At 46.5% G+C, this 22,951-nt stretch overlaps 1 protein-coding gene across 2 annotated transcripts; it reads right to left on the bottom strand.

Annotated features, from left to right (window-relative positions):
* Positions 1-834: 834 nt before the first annotated feature.
* Positions 835-18,483, bottom strand: LOC135399646 (uncharacterized). Of its 2 annotated transcripts, none has more exons than XM_064631378.1 (6): positions 17,853-18,483; positions 17,522-17,652; positions 8,888-9,086; positions 8,432-8,567; positions 6,808-6,923; positions 835-1,282 (listed from the first exon to the last, which is right to left on the bottom strand). In XM_064631378.1, the coding sequence occupies exons 1-6, from the start codon at positions 18,301-18,303 to the stop codon at positions 984-986; spliced, it is 1,332 nt and encodes a 443-aa protein (XP_064487448.1). In that variant the 5' UTR covers positions 18,304-18,483; the 3' UTR covers positions 835-983. The 2 variants fall into 2 exon arrangements, with proteins under 2 accessions (XP_064487448.1, XP_064487457.1); XM_064631387.1 differs by having other exon boundaries at positions 1,067-1,282; positions 8,432-8,583; positions 17,853-18,482.
* Positions 18,484-22,951: the final 4,468 nt, after the last annotated feature.

Below are 22,951 nucleotides of genomic sequence, written 5' to 3' on the forward strand. Positions count from 1 at the left end.
AAAAAAAAAAAAAAAAACACGACTCCTTGCCTCCGATGTACGAAGTAGTGACAGCGCTAGCTATATCATAACCCGCAGTTGGGGCCGAAATCGTGAGAAACTTATCCGCACTTGCGTTAGCCACTGGAAACTCCGACGGATGCGCACTCACCTACACACGCCTCGCTATCGCGTTGTCTCACTGCGGGGTCTTCTCGCCTTGTCATATTCGCGGCACGCGCGACTCCTCCATATGCTTCACTTTGTGTACGACGGCGCGCACGAGCAGCAGCACTTTTCAGACGGCATGTCTAAGCAACTTGTACCCTGCCACCAAGTTGCTGGCGTCCTCGACCGGGTTCGAACCCGCTATTTCGGGATCAGAATGCGAACACGCTACCGACTGAGCCACCGAGGCTGGTCCTACTCACCGATACAGCTATCGCTGTAAAACGCGAACCATTTGTAAGAATACCGGCACGCTGCGTGTGCACCCTTTCGAAATATTAGAAATAATTTACTACATTTCATGAGGGTTGTATTTCCAGGGACCTACAGGCACTTCTGATGCAGCCACATTCTGTTGAATTTGTCTACAAAAATAACTGCCAGAAATACTTCAACGTAGCTATAGCTACGTGCATAGAGACTTTTGCGTAAGCCTTTTTCGTTGTCTGCTGTCTGTAGTTTGTGCGATGTGATAAGACGTACGTAGTGTAAAGTGTATTTGCAAAATACACATTTATAGTTCAACGTCTCAATTATTACAAATCACTACACGCTTTTGTAAAGCAGTCATCGCGCACTTGCATAGCGTTGATTTTCCAGATCTCACTACCGGCAGCTATTGCCCAGTGGACTTTGCAGCGTTTATTCTGCGCACGAAATGCGATAAAACAGTTGATTAACGGGTACAAATACAGGACACACGCCTTCACAAACTTTCAAGCACCAGGTAAAAGGCCAGTGATGTACATTGATGTCCAACTGCAGAAAACAGCAGTTCATACGAGGCTTCTGGTGCGGTGCAGAGGCATCTGTGACCCAGAAGGTCCCGCTTTGTCGGTCACGCGCTTGGCGTCGCTACTCGTGCTGCGTCGGGGTGGTGGACCGACAGGATTTTGCTGAAAGCTAGGTGACGAAGTAGTCCCACTGACCATAGGTTTTTGGATTTCATTGCTGCCGTCTCTGCAGACGTTGACGGCGGAGGGAGCAGCCTGTATCGCCCCCTGCTGCCCTTCGGTCATCGGCTGAGATGAACGGTCTGTGCCTCCGCGTTTCTTGGACCATAGTCGTGGGATGCCTGCACAGTGAACTCGAGGATCATTGTCATGCCTACTTTTTCTTTTTTTCTTTTCACTTTGAAAGAAAGCTTAGAACTGCATAGTTTGTCGTGTGCGTGGTGTTCAACAAAAGGTACGTAGACGTCACACGTGAAGAAAACCCGCAAAAATTGCGAGGGGGGCTCTCTCTCCTAAAAAGGACCGCGAGGTTTTGGGCGTTGGTTTTATAGGGTGAGATTTAGTAATGTTAAGTTGATGTCTGTGACTGGTAAGTTGCACAATTATAGTTGCCAGTTCTGAAACAGCTGAGGAACCTCCCGCAGATGACGTTGACGGCCGTTGCTTGGTGATCGAGCGTGTTCGAGTGAGTTTGGGACGAAATTGGTGGAGGAGGTGGAGAGACGTAGACGTCGAAGGTTCATCTGCAGATTCGGACACGCTATGCTCCGAAACCCCAAAACGTTACATGATATTTCTTGTGTAGCAGCCACGTAAACCAACACGTAAACTGTACGCCAAAAAAAAAAAAAAAAACACACGAGACGCTGCATTTATGCACTACCACCGTAGCAAATGACTGCAAACGAGGCAGGACGAGGGGGACAGCTGAGGTCCACTTCGAGTCTTCGAAGTACCCGAAAAATTGAAGTTGATGGAAAGGCACCAGCAGTGGGGATTCGAGCCCACACCCTCCAATGGGTCAGAGGTGCTGCCATTGGCCGCCATTTCACAAGCTGCATTCTTTAATCGAAGTATGTCACTGGGCTTTGTGAGACCTAAAGTAGCACAGAAGTCATTTTCAGCACCCTGTTTTCTCTCTGTAAAACTGTTTAGCAGGCCAGTAAAATGCACAATGAGAAGTAATTCACCCCACAGAGTCATAATTATCGCGGAAATGGGATTTAAAGTACGTCGCAAAAAGCGACCGTGCGTGTAACTGGCGGTTTTCGTTCTCGCATAGATCACATCCCGAACGACGCAACGGACGAAACCCGTTCCTTTAATATTGCTCTCAAGGTAACTGCACCTTCCATTGGGTCAGTAGAAATTTTTGCACTTTACTGCCCGTTAAAAAGTTAAAGGTGGTCCTTGGACAAAGCAGTACTATAGTGCCAAGCGTCTGGTTTCCCAGAATGGAAATCAGTGGAAAGTTTATGGAAGGTTTGCTTTGGCACCCTCTAGTTAGCGGTGTCCACGAGCTATCTATTATCGATATCTATATTTTAGGTTCTCAAGCAATAAATTGGGGTTGTGCCGGTATTTCATTTTGGTGTTTTCTTCATTTTTTGGTTTATAAAGAGAGAAAGTCGTTAGTAAAATAGAGCGAGAAAAGCTACGGCACTAAAGAATATTGGAGGCATTTTCTGTAATGATACGTGTTTGTTTCCCACATTCAGATTCACATTCAAGCACTCTTTTTCCAATTATTAGCGATGCTGTATTAGCAGACCTCGGTAAAACTCACTCATGAGCACGCTCACTCACGCTCAAGTCGGCCAATGAACTGAGCGTGAGTGAGCGAGCTGAGAGGTGAGCGGGCGGTGAGTGAGTGTGAGTGAGCGAGCCAAGGACTGGGCGGGCGGTGAGTGAACTTGAGTGAGCGAGAGTCAAAACTGCCGAGGCCTGTGTATCACTGGTTAAGTACCTAGAAGTTTCCTATGGTGACGCCTCCAAATACGTTTTAAAGAGCATGAAAGGGCTTTAAAAAAACATGTCAGGGGGAGTAAACAATTAGGATTCCAAACCCTGGGACACATATTCGCACAAAAAGTACGCGTGCAGCGCGTAATCCTGTTGCAGAAGAGAGCTTTCAATCGACCTGGCGCCTTGCTCCGGGGCCGAAGCAGATGATTCTCTGCAGCCAATACAAGTGTTCCGATGATCTGACAAAAGTACTGGAAGGCGCTAGGAGATATCGCCGCTGCTGCGCGCAGTCTTGTAAACTAATTTGCCCAGGAGATGCGCGCTTCCCAAGGGAAATATTTTGCGTGACAGTTCCTGAAGGTAACAGGGTTGTTAAGTCACTGAGTAAAAGTAACTAAGTATGTGTATTAGATACTTTTTGTGTACCATGAGTGAAATATTAGATTCATTTTAATGGAGATACTTTTACCTGTAACCCTTTTTTAGTGACTTACTCCTTTTCAGACTACCTTTTCTCATTAAAAACAACCGTCATCAACAGGTGGCGCAATCCGGCTAGGCAACCCGACCTGAGTGCTTTGCTATCATTCCCAATACTGAAGTCTGTATTTCTCACATATAACACTGGGTTGGCAGGCGGTGCCGCGGTGGGGCGGTTATTTAGCTTGGGTGGACTTCGTCAGCGCAAATCTTCGAATCCGCATGACGTAAAAGAATTTTGAAATGACTTTGCTCCTTCGTGCAAACAGAAGTATGCCAATGAAGAGAAATGTTAAGAAGGAAAGCAAACGGCTGAGATGAGCTAAGTTTCTGGTTAACGTGTGCTATCTGGTCAGTGTCCAATCTACTTTCTTGGGGAAAAAAACGAAAGGTTTTCCGTTATCCCTGGTGATTGAGCCAGGCACACCATGCCGGCAGAAGACCTCGACCATTATCTCAATAATAGCTGGAAGTCGGGGCACGTAGAGGAAAGATCTCGATGAACCTTGTAAACTTGTCGAGCACTACGAGAATGTGTTTTTTCTGTCTACAAATTGTGGGAGGAGGTCCGATCATGTCCACACTTAACTGCTGCATTGGCTGTGTGGCAGAGGAACTGTCCACGAATCCTTGTGGCTTCTGGCGCTGAGGTTTAAAAGCTTGGCACTGTTGGCGTCCTCGTACATAGCGTGGGGTGTCTGACCTGATGCCTAACCAAGTGAAGCGACTTTGGATTCGCCTTAGGGTCTTGAGAGGGTGGTCGTACTCTACTTCCAGTACCAGTTCCCTTAGGTGCTTAGGTAGCCAAGCCACTCTTCGCTGGCCTATGCTGAGCATTAAGATGCCCTCTACTGTTATGTCACTGTCCGTAGCGAGGTCTTCTATCTTCTTTCTGCCTTTCGGGTTGTCAGGTAGCACGCCAGACTCAAGATGCTGGAAGATCTGTTGTAAGAATGGATCCCTGCGTTGTTCTACCGCAAGTTGTGTGCTGTCCGTTAACACGGATGTGTCAGTTCTGTCAATGATGCCAGCAGTTATCGAAGCAAACAGTGTGCAGCGGTTCCTCTGTCTCGATTGGAAACCAATCTTCTGCCAGGCTATGTGAGGGCTGTTCCTGTCAAGCAGCAGGGAACCTGCTCAGGGCATCTGCGGGAACGTTGGCACGTCCTCTGCGGTGTTTAATGGCGCAGTTGAAGCTTTGCAGACGTAGCACCCACCGCCGTACGCGACTTGATGTTTGTTCTGTCTTGAACATCCATGACAGGGATGCGTGGTCAAAGTGGATTTTAAAGGTGTACTCAAAGCACGGCAAGAACTTATCAACTGCCCAGACGACTGCCGCATCAGTTGCCACCCGCGTCGATCCCGTCGTATGAATGTGTGTGTGAGTGAGCAAAAATGCAAGAGTGAAAGAAGGAGGATGAGTGAGAGAGAGTGGCTGTTTGTCCCTTCAGGTGACGCACCCTGGAAGTCGCTGAGAAGGCGTGTTAGCTTAGCTCAATTGGTAGAGCCCTGGACCGGCAATCCAGAAGATGTGGGTTCGAGTCCTACAGCTGGCTAACCTTTTCAGTGACTTTCATCTTTCATCGTTAATTTCTTAGGCAAATTGAGGCTTTGTATGTATTTGTCCCTTCTATGTTGTTCCAGCCTCACAACATCAGTTCTTTCATGATTGCTAAATATGACTGCTAAACTCGTGAACAGTATGTAGTTCCTCTTTGCTTCGCTTAAAGTCCTCCGGTCCTTTAATTGTATGCGCCGGTTCCCTGTCGCGTTGTCCTTGGACAGCGGTAACGCTCGCCTCGCCGTGTGCTCGTTAGGCCTTGTTCCCGCCTCGTGGTTCGCATTGTCGCTGAGTATGTCCGTACTAGCAGCACATCCGCAGCTGTGAAGTAAGGCGTTCCCTGTCCAGCGCGGTGCCCGTTGTAGCGGCTATAGAAGCTGCTGCATGAGTTCAGGCGGGATGATGTTCTCGCCGGTGTCGGGGAAATTTCCGTCGCTACTGTTTCGTCGGTCATGATAGGTTCCGATGGAACGAGTCCCCACTTGTAATGTCCACGTGCTTTATTTCCCGGATCACGGTCACGCGACGTACAACCGTGCATACGCTCGCGCTAATTTTTCAATCATTAATTACGACGCACAACCTCTCTCGTCCATCCCGGTGCGCCATCCCTTCGACCCCGTTCTCGCTGCCGGCCACGTGATCTCTTTTCCTTCTTGTTTTTAAGTGTTGAGAGAGGTCAGCCAAAATTTGGCTTGCTACTCTTACCCACTCCTTGGCCCCCTCGCCTCCTATCCTTCACGCGCACAGGGATGGCATCCAATGTATTGCTCCGTAGACGAAAGCGTGCTGGGCGAACGGAATGCATCCTGGACGGGCCCTGGCCGCACGTCACAGCGAACGTAAAGGCGCACGTGACCTTAAAGATGGCGGCGTCCGTGATCGGCGGCTAAACCGTTTGTAAACAATGCGGTTGTTGTTTCTGCGCAACGTTTTGGGATGTCTTTCGATCACGGTAATTATTTTTATCCGATAATCTCGCAGTAAAACGCGCAGTTTTGCACATAAGGCCTCATACTGTTGACGACTTCCAAAGATGTGATGACGAACCGCGCGTTAAGACTCACTGAGCCAATGCGATGTACTTAACCTAAGGAGAAATGGGCTACCATGTTGCGGAAGAAGCACCGCATAGTTTACGCTGGCAAAATACGTTTATCACTTGGCGTTATGACGACGGAAATATGTCGGTAAGCGGTAAAACGACATGTAAACAAAGTCACATGACCTCAAAATGACGTTTTCTATGACGTGGGACCAGGACAAGATGGCAGTTTTGCCAAAAGCACCCGCTTGAGGGTAGTTACAACAATGGCAGGTTTGTGTCACCCCTGTGTTCACGCGTGGATCCTCTCTCTCTCACTTGTCTTCCTCCTCTCCAGGTATTTCCCCTCACTAACCTTCCTCTCCCTCGGCCTGCCTTCAGTCCCTCCATTATACACAGCCTCCTCACACTCTCAAGACGAAGGTTTCGAGGATATATCGCGTGTTTCAATCGAGTGAACATGAACATCCTGTAAAAATTTGCCTCACGACGTCACAACACGGAATTCCCTATACCCTGCTCGACCTCTGTGTATGAAGGGGGGGGGGGGAGGCGTTGTGCCGCGGCCCCCTCCGGCAGATTAAGAACTCTCCCGCTTATGGCTGTAAGTCAGATACTTTTAGACCCATTTATCTGTAACTGAACTCAGATACTTTTGAAAAGTAACTTTAACAACCCTGGAGGGAAAAGTACGTTCATATCAAGTGGTAAGAAATGTTCGAGGCGCCTTCCATGCTCCTTTAATATTACGTCGGAATGAAAAATTTCCGTAACGACACATTCCGACATTCGTATTCATTTCAATGAGTTACCTTTGAGGTAGTTTAGCTTCTTCCTGCTGAAGAAGCCACGTAGGTTCTCTGTCCACCGATCGAGGCGCCGCTTCTTGGCTGCATCGGGCATTTCGGTCGGTGCGGTGCCGTGGTACCTGACGCCATAGCAATCGTGTTATCGACTGACGGTCCAATGCGGCTATTGACTTAGGACTATAAAGCGGCAGACCGATATGATGTCAACCTCAGTGCACGATGCCGTAAACAGACGAAAAATAAGGACGTTGTATTCCTGCAATTTTTGGCACGCTTAGACGACGCCATACTACTGCGCTGAACGTTTACGCATGCGCGAGGATGTCCTTATCGGGTCGCGTGATGTTCTTAGGAGGATGGCCACGCGCCAGCGTCCTCTCCCACATCTCCTCCTTACGTATGCTCTGCAGTGGGACGCAAAGCATTCTGCAGTGGGGAAGATCGAAGTCAGGCACCAAAGAAACGCCCTCCTGTCACCGGCTGTGCTGTCTGAGGTTTTCCCTGGGTTTTCCGAAGACTTTCCAGACGAATGTCTGCACAGTTCTCCCTAAAGTCGGCCCAGGACGCATACTAACCCCCCTGTCCCACACTCCTTCCTGCTGTCCTCTCTCCATCTGTTCACGTCTCTACGCCGCTCATAGCCGCGGCACTAACACGGAAGTTAAAAAAAAACGCCCACATTTCCTCACATTGACGTCGGAATTTCAAACTGCGCGCGAATTTCAAACAGTGTGCATTTCAATGATTTAATGCCGACAGTAAATTATACAGCTCGAGTTGGCGAAAAATCAGGGATTCGTCAATTCTTTTACGAATGTATGCTTGAATGGCGAACTATCCTTTTCACTATCGTTGATAAATCCGCTCATCAGGACCGTATGTGGGAAATGTCGCTGAATTAAAATGTGCTCAGTAATTTAATGTGCAATGCAGAATAGTGTAGGAAGGCAGCGAAGAGCAGCCATATTATAATGTAAGGATGCATTTTTTGGCAACACGCAGTGGAATGGTTTCGTACATCGAAGAATAGAGAGTGCCCCGCTGTTAACGTTGTTCTTGTCTATGGTATCGGTAACTTCGAGTCTCGAAGGTATCTCGTCCTCCGCACGTAAGGGGACAGAACACAAAACACTTTGCATTAACTTCTCGGTGGGTCACAGCACGCATTTGTCATGGGAAGTGCACGGGAGTGAGGCCAGAAAAGACCCAAGACCATAGGCACGATCTTGAACTCCGACACAGCAAGCGTTATCGTTATTTTTAAAGTTCGCGCGCTCCAAAGTCGTTTTGGTAGGCTCGCGCAAGAGCTCGTGGCGAATCACTTGCGAAGTGATGGATGTAACGCCCAAGCAGCACATGTACTGAAAGTCGAACCGCGTACACTATGGCGGCATGTAACAGCACGCGCCGACAAGCTAGAACACTAGGATATCCTATGTTATCGAGACGTGAGGAGGGGGCCGGGCATGACCCATCCACGGGGCCTATAATTTCTCTCGCAGGCCCTGAGCACAACACCATCTTTCCCAATCCAATTCGCTAAAACAGGTCAAGAGACGCTGCACCTATGTAATGCTATACCCTATTCATTGTGTACAGCGGACGTACCTTTACGGACGTTACGTACCTGCGATACCATCGCTGAATTGTGGTTGCTGCAGCCTCTTCCGCTGTTGGTTCTGCGACCGTGAAGACTGTCGTATCTTCCGCATCGTCCGTGTCTATTTCCGAGCTCAGCAGCCGTCCCAGGTCCCTGTTGCTCGCTGTGAATGGCAGGGGCTACAATGAAACCCACGCACACTTAGTCTCTACACACCCACACTACAAGTGCACATAACATGAGTTGTTCGTCATATCACTCCCGTGTATCGCTACTGATCCTCAGAGCTACCGTCGAACGCTATTCGTGGTCGAATGCTCTGGAAAATTGCCTCACAATTAAGACGTTCTCTTTTTAATAAATGCTCTCGAGCATATCCCACTGGCTGCAAAGACACTTGGTTGATTTCACATGCAATATAAGAAGGAAAAAGAGAACGGAGGGTAACGAACAGCCCAAAATAACGCGACACATGACCCCCACCTGTGGCGCTTGCAAGAGGAGTAGCCATGCCCAAGTACTCCCGGACGCTGTTTTCAGTCGACTTGACCATGAACAGTATACCGACGACAAAAGCGACGACGCTTATGAGGAGGAGGAAAGCCCCAGTCTCCTGGCTCACTACCTCTGGGCCGGACGATGGCTCTGGTATGGCCACGGTGCCTTGGTGCAGTTCATCCCCCTACGGTAGCAACGTCAGATGCACGTAGTGCATCCGAATAATGAGCTTTTTTTTTACTTTTGCCAGCACTATAATTGTCACTGCCGCAGTGCGTCAGAGTATGTGATTTGTATGTGATTTGATGTCAGAGTATGTGCCTTTGCGGGAACCCTTCAAAGAACATGGAAGAGCTCCAAACAAAATATACCAGCAGGAGTAGAAGTTAGGATTCCAAGCCCTAGGACATATTCGCATAAAAAGTAAGAGTGCAGCGCGCAATCCTAGTACGCAAGAAAGCTTTCAATCTCGCGGGTGAGAAAAGCCTCTTATGTCAGGTGTCAGTCTGCGACGTCACGTCATCCGACCACTAGTGAAGCGCGCGCCATTTTTTTTTTTTTTTTTTCCTTTGCGGTTGTATTTGGCGCAGCCCGTCTCGTGTCTAAAAACCCTGTCTCATCTGTCAAGCTGTACATCAGGAGTCACCATGCGAAATATTTTCGCTCTGCGATGTACTGTCACTGCGCAATCAAATGTATAAAAAACAGAAGCAGCCGCGGATGACTGACACAATCCTCGCGTGACGTCGAAAAGTCCCCGTGCCTTTCTTCCAGGGTGTCGAACCAAAAAAAAACGGGTTCGGTTCGGGTTCGCGTGGGTTTGATTTCGTTCCGGTTCAGATCCGGTTCGGCCACGCCAAAAATCGAACCGGTTCGCAAACCGGTTCGCGAACCGCTTCAATGCTCTAATCTTATTTGTTTCATAAAACTGCTTTTATCAGGAAATCCGTTGGTAATAGCTTACTGCTGTTGTCTGCATTGACGTTTTTAGCGGTCAGGTACTCCCTTCAGCGAGAGAAGGGAGACATGGATGAACACTTATTGTAAATAGAGTCCACGCTGATGAAGCGGTGTAGACCTGCGACTTTCTGTTCCCAAATCTTTTTTCACACGCACAGTGCCAGCAAAGTACACTTAAAGGAAGCCTAATAAGACGGACAGCTTACTTCGACGACGGTACTTGAAGGCACACTGCATTCGCAGCGTGAATCGACCTGAAACCGTACTCAAGCATGTCGAAAAAAAGTCTGCCAGCCTTGCTCTGTCCGAGCTCACAGCAGTGTGCTAGTTAATCCACAACACAAAGGCAATGTGTCACGACACAATTGCACTACCAATAAGCAGAACTGCATGTGCTTTTCAAACTACGACCAATCAAACAGGCACCATTTTGCGTACGCTCCTTCTCCACTTCTCATGTTTCTGACTTCTTTAATTTTTACTGCTCACGTGTAAAAGGAAATGTTGGGCGCTTACTTAATCACATATTCGTCCTATAGAGCTATATAACTGGCCTACTCCATTCCTGTTTCATTCGTCCGCGTAGCGCCTCGTCTCTGAAGAATAGACGCCGCATCGTGTGCGTGGGGCGCTAGCCGCGGCGCTCACAAGGACAACAACAATTTTATTTTGAGATGGCTCACAAGGACAACTGCGCTTCGACGTGTTAAAAAGTCGCTGAGAGTATACGTCCTCGTTTGACTGTTAAGTGAAAATTTCCGAAATCCATGATATGGACGCGTGATGATGATACCAATGTGTCTTCGTTCGGATTTGAGATGAACTTTTATGCTGACTTCTTTTATGTCCGAACCGTTTTGTTGCGAACCGGTTACTGCTATTATTTTTTATGGTTCTGCCCCCCCCCCCCGGTTCGGGTTCAACAGTGTCATAAAAATTTCGGTTCGGGCTCTGTTCCGGCAAAAATAACGGTTCGGGTACGGTTTTCGGTTCGGGTTCGGTTCGACACCCTGGCTTTCTTTGTTTATTTATCGTCAGCTCACGCGGTGCTTATACCCACTTGATCTGCGCCGGTTAGGGGCGCCGATTTTTTAGGGAAATGCACCCTTCCCAAAAGAAACATTTTACGTGAAAGTTCCTCAATGTAGTGTATATGCTCATATCACGCGGCAAATATACAGGGTGTTTGCTCTAACGTGTCCAGAAATGTTATTTAAAGCAAGCGATAAAAGAGAAACGAGCGCTACTTTTCAGCTACTTGACTAAGAAACAGGTGCTACTAGTAAAGCAATACCTGTTTCTTGCTCAAGTAGCAGAAAAGTACCACTTGCTTTTCTTTTATCGCTCGCTTTAAATATAATTTCTGAACACGTTAGAGTAAACACACTGTATATAAATGTTCGGGGTCGCTTCCATGCTTCTTTAAGGAGGAAATGAACGGCGGCGCAAAAGCTGTACGACGCCTTTTTTTTTTTTTTTTTCAAAGAAAGAATTACGGCAATAAACCCTGCGTACTACGAACGAAAGTTTATACATTGTCCATAAGCAGGTAGAGTATGCTTCTGTCCGCACTACAGAAAACCCGTTGTAGTCGTTGCACTCTACACCATAGTGGGGCACACGATAATCTGCATTTGCCGGCAGTAGTACGGAGTTGTGTCGGCTGATCGGGGTGTCCAGTAGGCCATAAAAACAGGTGCCCCGCAATCTTTATTAATTACAGCACGTGCCATTATCTGACGCAGCATGCAACCCTTTCCGTGAGCCGCAAACCTGGAATTCCCGCGAGTCATCATCCTGACAGACTTTATTTTTAACCATGCAAAGAATAGACACACACAAAAAGTACAGGTGAAAATATATTCATTAAAGCTAATTAATGCTAACGGTACTGGGAGGTATGCCAACTGCAGAGGTCGGGAGTAATGCATTGCAAAGTAGCGCATCACTGGTAATGTATTACATTTGGGTAATGAGTTAAGGTAACGCACTGCATTTTGGAGCGAAGTAATGAGTAACGTAATGCCATTACATTTTCACCTAGTAACGCGTAGTGGCATTACACATTACTCAGGATTCAGGGATTCGGGAATAACATTCCATCACTGTATAAACTCTAATGAATTGTGAGAACTGTGCTGTGTAAAAGCAGCTGGGAAAATCCCTGGATTCTTCTATTCATCTTTAACAATGACAAGAAAGTCAGAGTCGCACCCACGGAGAACACCACGGAAGGATTATTAACCCGTAGGTTAACACCTGTTGAGGTGTCACATATTGGTTTTCCACCGCCTTGATTTTTCTTTCTTGATTCCACCGCCTTGATTTCTTTCCCTCTGGCTCTTTTCGATCGAAGGAGGGCGGAGATAAGAGAAAATAGCCTCTACGCCTCGAACGAGTGACAAAGTCCCAACGGATTGACTGTTTGGCAGTGATGGCCACTAACTACTTCTACAGTAGTTTAACTATAACTACTAACTACTTCGCGATGGAGTAGTTTAACTAGTAGTTCAAGTACTTTTCAGGGGAGTAGTTAAAACTACTTCTTTAACTACTGCAATGTAGTTTAACTACATCTGTAACTACTTAACGTTGTCCATTAACACCAATCCCTTGTAGTGTTCTTGGACACCTAAATATGAATCACACGGAATGATAAACTTTGGTTCAAGCCACTGCTACGACAGTCAAATACAAAGCTTGCAACGGGATTGTTTCTGTGCCTAAGTTGCAGAATTATTTCACAGCAAATGAGGCTTCACGAGACAAGCATTAAAAGTGAAGATTTAGTACACATGCATGACACAATTGCTCTGCACCTCCCTTCTCATCAAACAAGTAGCTCAAGGTAAAAGTCGGAAGCACAATCGTGCCGTAAAGCTTGCGGCAAAATCGGAAGTAGTTTGCGCCTTCAGTAACCTAACTACTGTAGTTAACTACTTAAAATAGTAGTTTAACTAGTAGTTGCCACTACATTTCTGCAAGTAGTTGATAACTACTTTTTAACTACAATCTGGTAGTTGAACTAGTAGTTTAACTACATGTAGTTAACTACTGGCCCTCACTGCTGTTTGGACTTATTCTGTATAAAAGATAAAAGGTCACTGACAAGAGCATTGATCACATGTCCGATGAGGAGTCCTCAGTTGATGCCTTCTTCGAAGTGAAGAGGCGGCGTCTAATTACTTCTGATGAGTTCGAACATGGCAAATACGAAGCATGGAATTCCTAGGTAGCTACCCCACAAACAGGAAGATGTTTGTACAACATAACACCGTCATTTCATCATCTGCTTCCGCTGAACGAACAAAATCTCAACGAATGTAATCGTTTAAGCTACGATTGCATTCTTTGAGATTTTGTCACAGAATTGTGTGCGCATGAGATGAAAAAAACGAAGGTAAAATGTCACTTTCCATTGCAGATTGGTTTGGTGGGCTATAGTAAGTTGATCATGTATAAATTTGTTCATTGCACTGTGATGGAAAAGTTGGTTGTCCCATTACAATAATGTCCTCGGATACCGATTCTATTATTGGTGTGTTTCAGACATCAGAGTATGAAGAGGAAATTAGAAAGATTGCAGACAATCACCTCGATCTCTCATCCTACCCCACTGATCATCCACTGTATAGCAACAAAAATAAAGGAGCATTGTTCCGATTCAAGGATGAGACAGGGGGGAGGGCTGGTTGCTCTGAAAGCAAAGATGTATTCCGTACATTTGAGGGATGATAGTCAAATTGATAAAAAAAAGTGCTCAAGAAAACTATTGCTCATAGGGAATTGCATCACAATGTGTACAAAGATGACTCCTTTAATAGTGGTAGTGGTCTGGTAAGTCATCCGCAACAGACTATATGTAGTAAACCTCAACGTATGTACACTATTGAAACAACCAAGCTTGCCCTCATGTCATACGATGACAAAAGATATCTCTATAATGCTATTGAACCACACCCATTTAGGAGCTGTGAAATTGGTAACGATTAAGTACATTCTTTAATATTTTTTTAAGTGTGCTTTTGTGCTGTTTTTACTGCCTTGTCTTGTGTCATTTTCAAACGTGAAGGTTTTTCGTTTTGTTTTTCTCCTTCACACGATTGGCATTGCAATTGGCACACCTCCCAACACCATTGGCATTAATTGGCTTTAATAAATATCTTTTCACTTGCACTTTTTGTGTATCTCTATTCTTTGCATGATTAAAAATAAATAGGATGCCGACACGCGGGAATCGCAGGTTTGCAGCGCACAGAAGCGCGGAAAGGGTTGCACGCTGGGTCAGATAATGGCACATGCGGTAAGTAATCTACGTAGATCGTGGGGGCACCTGTTTTGATGCCTACTGGACACCCCGACCAGCTGACACAACTCCGTATTACTGCCGGCAAATGCAGATTATGTCGTATACTCTGCTATAGTGTAGAGTGCAGTCACTACAACGGGTTTTCTGTTGTGCGGACAGAAGCATACTCTACCTGCTTATGGACTATGTATAAACTTTATTTAAACTTTAAACTCAATACACTAAAGCTTATTGCCGCAATTCTTTCTTTGGAAAAAAGGCGTCGTACGACTTCTGCGCTGCCATTCATTTCTCCCTTAAAGAAGCATGGAAGTGACCCCGAATATTTATATATATATTTGCCGCGTGATATGAGCATATACAAGGTGTCCCAGATTGAATTATGATAAAAAACTATGCGACCTAAAATCATGCGGTCAACTGCATTTGTTCTTACTAGGTTTTTGCCACCTCCTGATGTGAATGTCGTGTAACGCAAGTTTAATTATGTAAATTTTTGTGAACTCAACTCGGAAATTTGCCAAGTAAAGGTCACGTTTTTGCCCCACCAATGTTTTTTTTTTATATCCATTTATTCACATTGAGCACAATACAATGTGGGTCGGCTCTGTGCAAAAAGCTGCATATGCAAGCTTGACACGGCACAGGGCCCCCTTGTGGACAGTGACAGTCATAAATATATAGAAAAACGGCTCTTAAGTATACATAATTCTCTACATACTACGTACAATCAAATTCTGAGTATAACACGGACACTAATAGGTGAAGCAAAGCAAGTACATACATGGGAAAAACTTATGCATAATATACGTAATTATTTATTATCAGTTACTAAACATAAGTCTCTGTATTTCTCGTGTGGTTGTGTGTAGAGCATGTGGAGAGCATGCCAAATTTACTCAAATTCATGATAATTGACAGGGCTATTGAAGAGCTTCTTGAACGGCTGAAGAGAGCATCGGAAAAAATGCCGAACATAATGCTTTTCGGGGCACCAGACGACTTTTTGAGTGCAATCGTTGTCAATCCCACCAAAGGAGGTTGCAAACCCAGCCCACAGAGTGATAGTTGAAAGAGATAACACAGGCATGGCTTATCGCATCCGTCTTCCACTGGGATCATGCCTTCCCTCTCCCAATTTCAGGAACTCTCACTTTTTTACTGTCACTCTGTGGGCTGGGTCTGCGACCTACTTTCGGCGGACTGACAACTATTGCGCTCAAAAAGTCGTCGATCACTATGTTCTTGGTGCCCCGAAAAGCACAATGTTCGGCTATTTTTTTCCGATGGGATAGCTCCTCAATATCCCTGTCAATTATGATGAGTTTGAGTAAATTCGGCATGCTCTTCACATTGTTGGGATAAAAAAGTGACCTTTACTTGGCAACTTTCCAAGTTCGGTTCGCAAACGATTACATAATAAAACTTACGTTACATAGCATTCACATCAGGAGGTGACAAAAGCCTAGTAAGAACAAATGCCGTTAACCGCACGATTCTATGTGACGTAGTTTTTTTATTATAATTCAATGACACATTTTTTGGGACACCCTGTATGCTACCTTGAACGGCTGTCACGTAAAATGTCTCTTTTGGGTAGAGTGCATAACAAAATTAGTTGACAAGAGTGCGCACAGCGCCGGCGATCACTCCCTGCTCCTTCTGGCGTGCTGCGACGTCAGATCATCCGAACACTTTTATTGGCTGCTGACAGTAGTCTGCTACGGCGTGGGACGAAGGCCTCCGGTCGAGTGTTCTGCTTTAAAGGAGCCCTGATGTGACTCCCCAATCTTTTTTGTGTGTGTTTGTGGCTGTGGCGCGTTCTGTAATGAATAAAATGAGCTCCCAAGAAAGAACAACAGGCGCAGCGTGGTTGCAAAGCCTGTGTTCAGCACTCCTTTGAAAAATCGTCCACTCTTGGAAAGAGCGAACTAGAGAATGAGGGAAGGAAGAGGGGAAGTCGTGATGTAGACCAGCGTAGATCAACTTTGTTTATTTGTCCAAAGAACTGACTTTTCGACGTCACGCGAGAATCGTGTCAGCCATCTGCGGCTGCTTCTGTTTTTGAAAATTTGATTGTGCAGTGACCATACACTGCAGAGCGAAAATATTTCGCATGGTGTCTCCTTATGGACAGCTTGACAGATGACTCAGGGTTAAATGATTAAAAATGTGTCAGGATGACGACTCCCAGGAATCGCAAGTGTGCTGCGTACTGGTGTGCTGAAAGGGTTGCAGGCTGGGTCAGATAATGGCACGTGCGGTAATTAATCTAGATCACGGAGGCACCTGTTTGTCACCTACTGGACACCCCGACCAGCCGACACCGCTCTGTACTACTGTCGGCAAGATGCCAAATTCTCCAGTCTTTTTCGGGTAAGTGGTTCCGATCCATGCAACCTTATTTTTATCCAATCATGTTGCATGATGTCTGTGAGCAGCAATGCAATGCATTGAATGCAATAAGCGGATAGAACAGGCGGCTAAACGCAGTGGAATGGCAGCATAGTGCTTCTGGTGTATGTCAAAGGAAAGTCTGAAAAACACAACATGTGCTTTGTTTTGTACAACCTTGGACGCCGGTTTCTCTACGCGTCACCGCCAACGTACTGTGCACTGTAAACTTTTTCACACCTTTAAAGGTATGCGCTATGCACATTCAATCTGGTTGCGTAACATTGCATCTCCAGGATGATATTTAACAAAATTCGGAAAGCATTACTAAAGATCAAGTGTCAGTGCAAATCTTGCTTTCATTATGTCTTGGATATCGTAGGTACGAGCTAATGCATATATGCCCCGCTGTCGATAACCGAGCACGCGCAAGTGTCTACAATACTGTTGAACAATGTTGAGATGTTGCAAGACTGAATTTTTGGAGGACAGACAACACTCGAGTAAAGAAAATTTGTGCGAAACCGTGTTCCATTATGATGTTACCAAAATTACACCTAAAAAGGCGTGCGCCATGCACGCTATTACACCTTTAAAGGTGTGAAAAGATGTGAGAAAGAGTGTGTAGCCTAATGAAAGGTTTCCCAGGAAATATGCAGTAATGGCACTAGTACAACTTGCATTAAGTTGCTGGACGTGGTGCGCGTTGATCGTGGTTGTAGTAGCGGGTATCGTATGTGCATCTGGGCAAGTGAGAAAAGAAAACAAGGTCTGGGAATGAAGGAATGAGGCTGGGTGATTCCTTGATGCGCTTCAATATGGTGTAAGACACCACAGTGGGGTCGCCACTAACCTTCCTTTAACCTTTTAACCTTTACCTAACCTAACCTTTAACCTTTTAAACCTAACCTTTTAAAGGTTTTAAACCTTTCTTAGAAAAACGCAAAGGGGCTCACCGGCTCCGGCAAGTGGCTGGTGGACGGTGGACCTATCCAAGTAACTGACTTCCTCCGCTGCCTCGTGCTGTCCAGTGATGGAGACCCCACAGCAGTGAGAAATGGGCTCGATACCCGTTGGTGTTCTGTTACTGTGAGACCACCAAGTCACATTTGTGCGAACGTAAATTACCAGTGGGCTTTTTGTCCAATGCTCTCCTTCACACATTTATGCTATTTCTCCTTCACCCCTTTTCGTTATTTTTCAACTTTAGTTGAGTCTAAACTCGACTAAACTCTTCTCGTTCTGTTCAACTATAGGAATAAATAATGTCGGTGCGTCTGCACTTACGTTTCGACATCTGCCTCTTGAGTTTCCTTCGCCTCCTCCTGATCTGCGTCATGGTAATCACCGCCCCGGGATTTCGACAGATAGCGCACGGTCCAGATGCATTGACGTACTTTGCCAGTTCGTTCATTTGTCGCAATGTCTTCTGACCCACGTCCACAACCCGTTTCCTTCCAGCCTTCCTTCCAAGCGCTGGAGTTTCCATCGACGTACTTGTACCCACATTACGTGGTACATTGCCATCCGAGTACCCACGACGTGGGGACGCCAGCGCGGTCAAACTCCCGACCCACGATCTTTGACCCCGTACAAGTTCTCCCGTTTGCTGTAGGTTACCTCCAATGTCTGTGTCGCTCTTCTTTCTTACCACTGCAGTTAGGGTCTTGTTCTTTTTGGAACTCACCCTGACGTCGCCCTCCTTGCTCGACACCGGAGCAATCTTGGCAGAAGACATATTTTGTGCGGGAGTTGTTCTTTGTTGAAAGTGCTTCGAATGTTAAGACCGTCTTGTTTCGGTTGCATGAAGGAATATACGCGGAGAATTTTGAAAGAGAAGGCCTAATAGGCCTCTTCCGAGGCTCCTACCTCCGAATTTGGGCGCAGGCCAGACCGTGTGGGGTTCTTCTTCTTCTTCTCCTTCTGAATTACTCGTAGCTCGACATTTGATCTTTCTTGCTGGGCCCTCTTGAACAAGACTATCAAAATGGCTGCGTACTTCAATCGCTATTTTCCATTCAAACTGTTCATTTTTTCTTAATTTCGAAGCGTTTACAGGATACAGCTCGTACTTCGGAGAAGCTGCTAGCTAGCTTTGGCTGTGCTCCACGCCAGTTAGAAGAAGAAGAAGAAGCTGGAATAGCGTTTGTGGGGCCCTTGGAGACGCGCAGGAAGCTTTTCTATTTCCTTCACCGAGGAACACCTCCTCAGCACTCACCACACTAGAAAATCAAACTACGCTTCAGCGCACCAACAACCAAGGGCGGGTCCAGGAACACCCTAGATCCGCTTTGAGACAAATGTTGGCACAGTTCCCTGTGAAGTCGACCAGTACGCAGGATCCCCACGCGATAGCCATGACATTGGCCACCTAAGCGTGGCCGACTACGGCATGCAGTTCCATCGTCCCCACCCAACTACCAGGACGGATCCAGACCCTTCCTTGGGGGGGGGAGGGGTCTTTGCGAAGCGCGTAACTGGGGAAGGGAGAGGGGGAAACATGTTTTCAGGGGGCCATCGCTCCCCCCCCTTGATCCGCCACTTACAACCACCCCACTCATCTGGAAACATATAACCGCTACAAAAGCCACGCTGCAGGGCCTGTACAGGAACTTTGACAAGCGCTATCGAAAAATATACGCACTCCAATACTAGGTGTTCGGAAACTATTTGCACATTTCCAGTGATCTAGAAATGTTGATCTACACTACATCTTCATGGAGTGCAAAGGAACGCGCAACATTTAGACCAGCGGCTGGCCGGGTGGATGCGTCATCCGCTGCCTGGTGGTAGCCGCAAGGTCTCGCTGAGATTGAAAGGTGGCGCGACCAAATCCGTCCGCCGGTTGTGCTGTCTACGGTGTTCTCCGAGTTTACTGGCAGACTCTAAACACATCCCCCTGAAGTCGGCCCTGGACGCACGCTGACCCCTTCCGTCTCCCACTTCTCCCTCCTGCGCTCTCTCCAGCTGTCCATGTTTGTGCACCACTCAAAACCACAGTTAATAAAAGAGAAGGCGTCTTCCTTGTTTTTTTTTTTTTTTTAATCTTTACAGTCAGGTGCACCCTAAGAAGAGTAAAGTCTGGTTTACAGTCCGACGCAAAGTTTCGGCAGTCGCGTTTCGCCAACACCTCCTGAATAGAGAAGGCCTGCGCAATGCCTAACTCACGGAGGCCTGTGTGAGCTTTGCGAGCTGCTTCGAGCTTTTCTCTTGTTCCTTCCTTCATTGACGTCACAGCAGCATCCACAGCTGGCCTTCCTGGTGTGACGCCGTGGCAAGTGGGCGCAGGTCTTCTGCTATCTAGGAGGTGTTGGTTTCGCGCCGCCCGCAAGAGTTTGCCACGCCTACGCTTCGCCGTCGTAGTCCGACGAGATAGCGCGATGCGACGGCACGATATCATCTGATACATCCGTAGCGCATTAGTTGTCAATGCGTCCCTCGCCTTCAAATCTTTGACTCTGTACCGAACAGCCTTCAATACTCCTTGCATCCGTAGTTAATGAGACGAAACGTCGTTACTTGAATGGCGACGAAGGATAATGACCGTATTTACAACGCAGTTGATGGTGGGTTCACAGAGCGCACGGCTCTGAAGTTCCCATTTTTCTGCACTTGAATTTTTTTAAATATTTGTCATCCACTCGACATGTTTCGTGCAGACCTTAATGATCCTTTGCAGCTTGGAACCACAAGCGTAATGCATTGTAGTCGAAGCTACCGCCGGCCGACGGCATGCAGAAGTAGAGACGTGCTCCACTCGTTGGACGATGGCCGTTGGCGCCGCGCGCTGTTCCATCCCGTTCCGTCGGACTGTAAAGCAGCCTTAAGACTAAACGCGAAGCCAAGGTTACCCTCTTTTTACACTTTTCGGTTTCGATTTACGCTCCACTGACATTATACACTTCTACGTCAGTTCACTCTTCCGAGTCGCCTTTACTGTCACAATTTTATAGTAGCACGATACATAATTTAACGTAAAGTGAGTACGGAAGCGAGCTGGTATAGATACTTGACGTTTGAGTCTTGTCGTGCGTTGCACGTTCCTTTGCTCGTCCTCTTGTCTAGATCCCAATCTGACACCATTGACACCCTTCCACGTCAAAGGATACCTGAGGAAACCATACTTGGCTAGGTAGCTCTTTTCACGTGTGTCCAGCCCGTCCGACGACAACAGAGGCTACGCAGCGTCCTGAGGCGTCTGTTGTTCCGTCTATGGATATCCACACTTTCCGTGACTTCAGATTCTCAAGGATGTGTTGTAGGGTAGCCTGATAGCAACGATGCAGGTAACCTTTTCGTATTGTCGATTCGTGAGGGATTTGCCGACCTGTGTACTTCGCAAGAAATACTCGTGCGGCAGCATTTTCCAGCTTCCAAAAGGGAATATTTGCAGCACAGAATGCCCTACAAAGGTCCATCGCAAAATCAGAACAGTTTGACGTAGAAGGTGCACTCTGGTCCATAAGTTGCTGCATGCATGCCTGACTTTCGTGCAACTGACTTGGTGCTTCGCTGTCTTGCTAATCCGGGATTGCGCAAGAATAGACCGCATAATTTGGATACGGCGGCAGCAAGGCCTTTTAAAACGGGCGAAACTCCCTGTATCATGGAGCGAAAGAAAGAAAGTTATCAGTGGCTTGTGCAATCCTATTCTGCTGGAGTTATAACACAGGCGATCGCCAAATTCGGAAAACGTGGCAGCAGAGCCCTCTTAAACGAGCAATACCCCTTGTGTCATGCTGTCAAAGACATATTATCAACAACTTATACTATGTCATTCTACCGAGATCATAACACAGGCGACCGCAAATATCGGGAAAAGGATGCAGCATAGCCCTTCAGAACGGGCGAGACCCCTTGTATCATGCTGCCGATGACATGTCATCAATGGGTTGTGCAATGCCGTTCTACTGGGATTGTAACAGAGATTACCGCAAAATACGGAAAATACGGCAGCAGAGCCCTTTAAAACGGTCGATTCCCCTTGTATCATATAGTTCCAAAGTCATATAAGTATACGCAACGGCTTGTGCTATTGCCATTCTACTGGAATTATAACGGACGCGGCCGCAAACTCCATAAAAGGCTACAGCAGAGCCCTTTGAAACGGACAAAAAACCGTTTAATCATGGTGGCAGACATTTTACACACCTATAAAAGACGCGACGGCTTATGTTATGCGGTTATGCCCCTCTCCTGTGATTGCATCGGAAACCACCGCAAAAAAAGGTGGCAGCAGGGCCCTTTACAATGACTCAAATGATATGTATCGTGGTGCAAAAAGGTACTATGAACGGGTTGTACTGGGATTGTAACAGAGGCTACCGCAACGTTCGGCAGCAGATCGAGCCATTTAAAACGTTCGAAGCCCCTTTAATCCTGGTGCCAGGCCGTACATGGAGAGGTCGCGTTTGAAGAAACTGCTTCCGAAACGACACTCCCTAAGCAAAAAGCGTCCTAAGCTGATTTTGTAGTATGTATATGAGAAAGTAAGATCACGGGGTTTGAACCCCGTATCTCGTTCCCCTGTTGCACCCTGAGAGGGCGCGTTTTTAAAAATCGCTTCCAAAATGGCACTCGAAATGGCCAAATGGCCTATTTCATCAACTTCGGGGCTTAATATATTTTGATATAACAATAATATTAAAGATGTCCAGAGCTGCTTTTCTAATGTGTATATCTGAAACTAAGATCATGGGGTTTGAACCGCGTACCTTGTTCCCCTGTTGCACCATGACAGGTCGAGTTTGACAAAATCGCTTCCAAAACGGCGCTCGAAATGGCCATTGGCCAATTTCATCAACTTCGGGACTTAATATCATTTGATATAACAATAATATTAAAGATGTCCTGAGCTAATTTTGTAATATGTATATGTGAAAGGAAGATCACGGGGTTTGAACCCCGTACCTTGTTCCCCTGTTGCACCCTGAGAGGTCGCGTTTGACAAAATCGCTTCCAAAACGGCACTCGAAATGGCCAAGCGGCGAATTTCGTCAACTTCGGGGCTTAATATCATTTGATATAAAAATAATATTAAAGATGTCCTAAGCTGATTCTGTAGTACGTATATGTGAAAGTAAGATCACGGCGTTTGAACCCCGTATCTTGTTCCCCTGTTGCACCCTGAGAGGTCGCGTTTGACAAAATCGCTTCCAAAACGGCACTCGAAATGGCCAAGTGGCAAATTTCGTCAACTTCAGGGCTTAATATTATTTGATATAAAAATAATATTAAAGATGTCCTAAGCGGATTTTGTAGTATGTATATGTGAAAGTAAGATCACGGAGTTTGAACCCAGTATCTTGTTCCCCTGTTGCACCCCGAGAGGTCGGGTTTGACAAAATCGCTTCCAAAACGGCACTCGAAATGGCCAAGTGGCGAAT

This window comes from Ornithodoros turicata, chromosome 1, assembly GCF_037126465.1.
Source record: "Ornithodoros turicata isolate Travis chromosome 1, ASM3712646v1, whole genome shotgun sequence".
In the NCBI taxonomy this organism is placed as follows: domain Eukaryota; kingdom Metazoa; phylum Arthropoda; class Arachnida; order Ixodida; family Argasidae; genus Ornithodoros; species Ornithodoros turicata.

Excerpts from the sequence above, each read along its gene's own strand:
- LOC135399646 (XM_064631378.1), bottom strand. The coding sequence starts at position 18,303 with ATGTCTTCTGCCAAGATTGCTCCGGTGTCGAGCAAGGAGGGCGACGTC. Across the intron at positions 17,653-17,852 it reads CAAGAGGCAGATGTCGAAAC|TAACAGAACACCAACGGGTA; the intron begins GTAAGTGCAGAC and ends GTGGTCTCACAG. Across the intron at positions 8,568-8,887 it reads TCCTCTTGCAAGCGCCACAG|CGAGCAACAGGGACCTGGGA; the intron begins GTGGGGGTCATG and ends TGCCATTCACAG.